At 42.5% G+C, this 8,068-nt stretch overlaps 1 protein-coding gene across 1 annotated transcript in view; it reads left to right on the forward strand.

Moving 5' to 3' along the window:
* The window catches only part of LOC103460409 (formin-binding protein 1-like), a 40,447-nt gene that overhangs the window by 21,426 nt on the left and 10,953 nt on the right, over positions 1–8,068 (forward strand). The window contains exons 6-10 of the mRNA XM_008402564.2: positions 808–822; positions 903–1,012; positions 4,293–4,425; positions 4,515–4,660; positions 4,740–4,876. Of these exons, the coding sequence (XP_008400786.2) occupies positions 808–822; positions 903–1,012; positions 4,293–4,425; positions 4,515–4,660; positions 4,740–4,876 (541 nt within the window). The remainder of the gene's footprint in view (positions 1–807; positions 823–902; positions 1,013–4,292; positions 4,426–4,514; positions 4,661–4,739; positions 4,877–8,068) is intronic.

Genomic DNA, 8,068 nt, shown 5'->3' on the forward strand with positions numbered 1-8,068 from the left:
TTTTGTTTGATGACTAAAAATTGGAAATAAAATCATTTTTTTCTTTGACGGACAATAAAAACCTCCAACCCTCTGATCCAAACTAGAACATTGTTGTTTCTCTTCAGGTTTTTCTCTTTGTGGAGGATCAATAAATAACTTATTGGTGTTTCACCATCACCACCAGGTATGAAGGGCTTTAGGCTTTGAGTTTCACCACAGCAGCAACTGAAACACCAGGAGAAGAAGATCAGCTTGTTGTTATGGAGGCTGGTGATGAAAATCTATTTATTTATGTCACATGGACTTATATCAAGTTTTATACATTTTCTTTTCATATATTTCTTATTGTTTTTCTTCTTTAGATATCAGGTTGGCTTAGAATTATTCCAAATAATGTACAGGAATAACCTGGTGCTGTTACCTGTCAATCATCTGGGGGCCAATCAGATGACAGGGGGGGCTCTGGCCCCCCCCGGGTCTCCCTCTGGCTCCGCCACTGACCCTCGCCTGTTCCTCAGAGTTTTGTCCCTCCCGGGTTTCGATCACGTTTGTCTCCCAGAGAAGCATCTTTACTGAACTGAACCTCAGCCTGGCAGGCATCAGGTTTAAAACCCCACCAGTCACTGGGAGTACTGGGAGTACTGGGAGTACTGGGCTACGACCAGCCTGGCCAACAGTCCGTTAATGATGTCCTGCAGCGTTTCAGACTGATGGCTGTTTGTATGTATATATGTGAACTCAGAGAGCTTGTTCGCTCTCTGAGCTGCGATGTTTCAGCGTTTCACTCATTTGTTGTGTTTCTTTCATGCTCTCCTGATTGGACAGCTGTCCCTGAAGCTGGTCAGTGTGTCACTGGTCAATTAAATCCTGCTGTTTCAAAGCTCTGCTGCGTTTCCTAATGGATGCTCTGCTCTGCTCAGGGCTCCAGTGTAACTGACGGCAGCCAGCTTCCTCCTGAGCAGAGACGCAAGAAGCTTCTGGCCCGAATAAACAACATCAACCAGGAGATCCAGAGAGAGAGAGAGCAAAGGTAACGCAACGACTCGGTCACATGAGGCAACAGGTACACACAGTACTTACTAACTCATAGTACTCCAGATGTACTATTTCAATATATTTTTCTCAAGTAAACATAAAAAGTAGCAATCCAAGAAATGACTCAAATCAGAGTAAAGTCTTTGTAAAAGGCAAGTAATTATATAAACACAATATTCAATAAAACTGAAGCTTCTGTTTCACTGAAACATTTATTGTTGGTCTGAGTTTCAACTCTGGGTAAAACTGGCGGTTCAACAAGTCGAGGTCAGCCTGATAAAAGTGGAGTCGACTAGTCGCTGTGACGTCATAGAAACAGTTTTATGAGCAGAAACCAGCTGATAAACGGCGGGAGGCAAAGGAAGCGGAGCCGCCGAGGTCTAGAGCCGCTCTGCCATGACGCCTCGTTCTGGAGGCCCTGGCTGGCGTTCAGTTATTTTATATTATCATGAAGTAATTCATTAAATTCATTAAAGTCATTTATTCTGGAAACCTTGACTGGAGTCTCCAGAACTTTTACTGGTAAATTATTTTATATTTTTATACGTTTCACACTACACAGCAAATTTGGAAGCGTTCCATCAACTCCTACAGAGTTGAATCAACACTTACAGTATTTTAAATTAAACACACATCAGTGTTGACTTACCCAACACTGGTGTATTTTGTCAAAAGTTAACACTATAAATGTGTTAATGTAATACAGACCAGTATAAAGTATACATTAACATATAAATCTGAGTTTTGAAATACTACTGGCAGGGTATGCTGTGGTGGTTCAGGGATTTAGCACAACCCACATATGGAGGCTCTAGTTTTCAATGCGGCTGTCGTGGGTTCGCTTCCCGGTCTTCCTCTTCTCTCATTACCCACTTTTTTTGTCAATTACTACCAAATAAAAGCCACTAGAGCAATTAAAACCTTTTTTTTCCAGAAACTACTGGCCATCTATAATCCCCACATTCATTTTAAGACATTAGCTGCTACAAAAACACCAGTTGCAGTATATAATCTACTTTTATTTCAAAACATCAAACAGCACTGACAGCAATATACAACAAAGGTAATTCATTCATGGTACTTTGCGCTGAAGGTGAAGCTTTGAAAGTTCATTGGAAGCGGCCATGGATGGTCTTGTGATCACTGATGGTGAAGTGTCTTTGGTGCTGTTCTTGTTTTCACCAATATGAAGGAGGAAGACTTCCAGCCTGGAAGGAAAAACAAGAAAAATAGCAGAAACATTAGGATAATAAATAAATATTTTAAAAAGTAGTGTGAGCAAAACTAATCAGACTCACCTGTGTGTGTCACCGTCATATTCATTCACATTAATCTGCCCACCTGGTTTACAAGACAAAGCATAAAAAAGTCAGAAATAATTACTAAAGAAATGAGTCAGCTTATAGAAACATTTTGAACAGCATTAAAAGTCGTGCCAACCTGTCTGAAGAAATGTGTTGAAGTCTTCATAACAGGCTTCAGTCACCAACACGACACACTGACAAAGAAAAAACATTTTGGCAGTTTTTAGATGAGCCACAGGTTAAAACACCAGTCAAATGGCTCAATTGCCTCCTCACTGTGTAGATACTCCAGAGTCCTGCTAGTCACCTAATTATTGTATTCAGGTGGTGCAGCAGCGGCACATCTAACTGTTGCAGGACAGTTTCCCTCCAGGACTGGAGTTTGACACCTGAGGCTTAGATCAAGCCAACCGTCCAGCACAGCCACGCCCACATTTTGCTCTACAGCCAAAAACTTAAAGAAAACGACCTGCAGCTAAATAATGTTAATTCAAATGGCCTCCAGATTTTCCTGACAGTTTCAATGTTAGGTTAAGATAATAAACAGTCATATATACCGTGATATCCAAACAAATAAACGTACGTTAAGCAAACTGTGTAGATGAATTGATACTCTTGCGTAAATGGAAAATTAATGCCTCCATAAAACAGAGTCTAAAACATTTTAACATGGAATTTACCTTGTTATAATAAGCTCCAGACAAGACGCCATACTGCTGCCTCCGCTCCTCAGGCAAACATGTGACGCTGTAGCGGAACAAGACGACGTGGACCGGGGGGCGGGGCTAATGACCGGGGGGCGGGGCTAATGACCGGGCCCAAATAATAAAGCTCATGATAATTTAACCTTACAACATGGACATGCCCGCAACAGCGGAGCTAACAAGTTTCACCACCACAGAGCGATTCCATCATTTTGAATCCATCTGACATGAAGTACAACAAAGCAAGAGAAGAACAGAAACAAGAGGCTGCTGGTCACTAAYGATGAAACAACACAAATTCAAAACATGTTAATGTTCCGTAGCTCTAGCTAGTTTGCTATTTGTTGCCAAGTGACTGATGATGACGTTTGTGACAAGCTTTACCCAGAATGCACCTGGAGACAATAAGAATGATTAATTTGTAGTTTTGTGTGACATAAAGTCAAGAGTGAAAATAAAGCCAGTCATGTGGCACAACATTTTATTCAATATTTTACACCCACTATGTCACTAAAACCAGTCAGTCTGGTTTTTAGCAACCATGAGTCCACAATGGGAACCTTCTATATAACCTACTGGGGTCTCGTATACATGTTTCAACAGGAAACATGTATACCTCCTTTTACAGTTCTTGTCAAATGTGATTTTAAAAAATTGGGTCCCTGAAGGCATGTTCCGCCTCCCATCTGGGCCCTTGTAGGTGCAGGCTGGGGGCCTGCAGCAACCCCCACCCTAACCTGTAGCTCCACCTGCCTGTAGCTCCACCTGCCTGTAGCTCCACCTGCCTGTAGCTCCTCCCCTGACGTCACAAATATGTTACAATTGTGAGAGGAACTGTCTGTTTTCTAAATCAACACCAGATTGAGTTACTGTTGGTGTTAATTTAGAAATCAACACTGGACTGGATTGCTTTTTGTTTAACTCTTTGGAACTCTTTAGAGAAACTAACTCATGTTGTTGAATTAACACTATGTTTAACATACAACACTGACACTGGAAATCTAACACTTGAATTTGCTGTGTAGCTGACAAACTCACGTAGTTCCTCATCATTTTGTCACGTAACTGCGACCCGTTGACTCAACATGAAAAGCCAGAGCAGCGAGTCGACTAGATGGTGCATCTCAACTAGTATAACTAGTAATACTTAGTTACACAAGACTAAGTAAGACTAGTTATCAGACTTTCTTAACTACTATCACTACTACAGCTTGTATGGGGGAAGGTTCTGGTTCTGGTAGACCGTTTGGACTGTTCTGTGTTTTAGAGATGCTCTGCTGAAGATGAGGGAGGTTTATGAACGAAGTCCTCAAATGGGCGACGCCAGAAGTTTGGAGCCTCGACTGGAGGAAGTGAAGCTGAACCTCCAGAGACTGGAGGAGGAGCTGAGGAGGAACCAGGTGGGCGGAGCAGAGAGAGGACCACAAGATTACTCTGAATATTTTCCGTCTCTGGTACTGACCGGGTTCTGCTGTGTTTCTGGGTCCAGGTGTGGCTCTCGGAGGCGGACGGTGGTCTGTCTGACCACGGCGGCAGGAGGCAGAGCGGAGGTTGCGGGTTAAACTCTCAGGCAACAACGCCTGGAAGCAGCAGCCTGAAGCAGTTGAACAACCGCAGCCCTGCCAGCAGAGAGAGGTGATCAGAACCGATTATCCACGGACCCGTTCTGCCTCGGTTCTGGATCGGCCCAGGCTGAACTGTGCTCTCCTTTCAGCCCCGACGGCAGCTACACCGAGGACCAGGCAGCCGAGATCACCTTCAAGTCGCGCAGCTCCGAGTTTGACGACGACTTCGATGATGAAGAACCGCTACCGAGCATCGGAACCTGCAAGTCTCTGTACCCGTTCCAAGGTACCACCTCAGTTTGGACCGGCTAGTCGCCTTCATCATCATCACCATCATCATCATCACCATCACCATCATCATCATCGTCATCATCATCATCATCACCATCATCACCATCATCATCATCACCATCATCATCATCACCACCATCATCATCATCACCATCATCATCATCATCATCATCATTAATCACCATCATCATCATCACCATCACCATCATTAATCACCATCATCATCATCATCACCATCATCACCACCATCATCATCATCATCATCATCATCACCATCATCATCCTCATCATCATCACCATCCTCATCATCCTCATCACCATCATCATCACCATCATCATCCTCATCATCATCACCATCCTCATCATCCTCATCACCATCCTCATCACCATCATCATCCTCATCATCATCACCATCCTCATCATCCTCATCATCCTCATCACCATCATAATCACCATCCTCATCATCCTCATCACCATCATCATCATCATCCTCACCATCATCACCATCACCATCCTCATCATCACCATCACCGTCCTCATCACNCGCTGTGGCTCCTCCCACGCCTCTGTAGCTCCTCCCACGCCTCTGTAGCTCCTCCCACACCGCTGCATGGCTACAGCAATGTGGCTCTATGCAACTGAAGCTTTACATTTGTTTGTTGTTACACATCAGATTATTGATCAATGTTTCATTGATTATGTTTCCATAGCAACTTCAACCAGCTGATTTTAGCCTGAAAGGAACTCAGGGTTTCAGCTGTTTGGCAGTTTTCTGGAAGTTTGAAGAACTGTAACTGACTCTAAATCTATGAGTCTAGATATGTGATTCTAGATTGTTCCTCTTCAGCTCCAAAGATGATAACTTCGGCTCTATCTCTGTAGAAAGTTTTGGCTCATCCAAACACTGATTGGTTTAAGCTTTTGTCCAGTGATTGGATGGTTCCCGGTGACATCATAATGTAGGGTTAGGCGTCACAGCGTCAACTGTTGATGCTCTGCAGGGCGTCTGGCCCAGAAAAGCTGCTGCAGGTTCCAGAGGGTCAGCAGGTGATTGCGCTCGCCAGGCGAAGCTTTGGGGACATCAGTTTAGACGAGGTCTTTGCCCCTCAGGTGGGGAGCACGCCCCCTAGTGGCTCATATGCTGCAGAGCGTTAGCACATCATTGGGCTCCATTGGAGACTCACAGTAACATGCTGGCTGTATGGCGGCCATGTTGGTGGGTGTTTTTGTTACGGTAGCTTTTACAGCCACGTCTGAAAGGTTGAAGCCGTTTCCACGTTTTGGGTGTTTTTCAGAGTAAGCGTCGGTTTGAGCGAGACTGCAAGGAGGCGGAGCGCGCTCAGCACGTCTCAGACAGGATCGACCTGGACAACAAGGCGGATGGAGAAAAGGTTTTACTCACACTTCACCTGCTCCAGTTCAGAGCAGTTTAGTTTCTCCTTTCCTGACCTGATGTCTCTCTCTGTGTTTTGCCTCAGCGCTGCTCTCTGAAGGTCGGCCATCTTCCTCTCTGATCTACATTAGTGGGATCTGAAATGAAATGAATGTTTTCAAAGCTGAAGTTGATGTTTCTGACTTCAGGCTCGACAAGCGGCTCAGCAGAAGCAACAAGCTGCTGAGGAGTCCAGGAAGGAGTATGTGACCAGTCTGAACCAGTTCAACCAGGACCAGCACCAGCACTACCGCACACTGGTTCCAGTTATATACCAGGTGAGGGTCTGGGGCGTGAACATTAGAGGAACAGGAAACCAGCTGCATTTACTCCTGCTGAAGGTTTTACTAACCGTGACTCAGTGTTGGGGTCACATGGGCCGTTTTCCTCTTCAGCTGCCAGACAGCAGGTTTTACGTCGTTGTTTTATTTTTCATGTCGTTTTTTTGGTTTACATGACGGGAATGTAAATAGTTTTCAGTTTGGATGGGTAATCAGGGGATCAGGGGCATATCTGGTTTAAAACGTGTATCGATCTATAATCTGTAAGGATCTAATCTGTGTAAAATTCACATCTTGGATGCGGAAATCCATCCAAAATATCGTCTTATTTAAAGACAAATCAAGCCGACATAAGAGTCCAAGTTTACGACGGGTCGGGTATTTTTATCTGTAATTATTCTTATTAAGAGAAATATTCAGTTTTCATTGATAAAACAAGATAAAGACACAAGGAAGAAGTTAGAGGTGAAGAAATGATAGAAGGTCAAAGGTTAGACTGCATGTGCAGCCAATAAGGACCAGCATAACTTTATAAAACACTTTTATAAAACACTTTTATAAAATAAACTTTTATAAAATAAACTTTTATAAAATAAACTTTTATAAAACAAACTTTTATAAAATAAACTTTTATAAAACAAACTTTTATAAAATAAACTTTTATAAAACAAACTTTTATAAAATAAACTTTTATAAAACAAACTTTTATAAAATAAACTTTTATAAAATAAACTTTTATAAAACAGACTTGTATAATAAATAGTGAATTGTGGGACATGGAAGGACAAACAATATTAGCAGCTGATGTGAATGAAGTTATGGATCCTATTGTTGATGAAGGCAAAAGGTTCCGTTGGGCCCAAAGGACTCGGTTCATGTGGGTCCAGTTGATGTTTGGAGGTTTTAATTCGTCCGTCTGACTGAAGACATTTTATTCTCATCGTCATAAATCCTATTCTAGGGTCTGTTGTTGATTTCAGAAGCTGTGATATTAAAACTGTTGCACTCACGGACTATGAGAGGGTTAGGGTGAATGAATGAATGTCTCGATCTTACAGGACAAACCCTTTAAAGAACCTGAGATTGGCTTTTTACTGGCAGCCCAGCGCATGACCTCTGACCCTCAGAGATAAACTCCTGACCTCATGGAAGAAAAAAGAGTTTATGTAAGAAATGGAAAGAGAAATAAAGTTAAAACTATTTGGCTAGGAGTTATGAGGATTTACTTTATCGAGATATTTGTGAGCTTAAGTTTCAGTTAAATGAAATTTATAACAAAAAAAGTGGAATATTCTCTGTTTAGGTTAAAAACTTCATTATATGAGGAAGAAAACAGGCAAATTATTAGCAAGACAAGTTAAAAAAGGGGATTTTTTGAACACAATGCCATAAAACAAGGATTTACTTTAATAACCACTGATACATGAGATGAGGGAATGAGGAGATGAGGGGATGAGGAGATGAGGGGATGAGG

This window comes from Poecilia reticulata, unplaced genomic scaffold, assembly GCF_000633615.1.
Source record: "Poecilia reticulata strain Guanapo unplaced genomic scaffold, Guppy_female_1.0+MT scaffold_236, whole genome shotgun sequence".
NCBI lineage: Eukaryota > Metazoa > Chordata > Actinopteri > Cyprinodontiformes > Poeciliidae > Poecilia > Poecilia reticulata.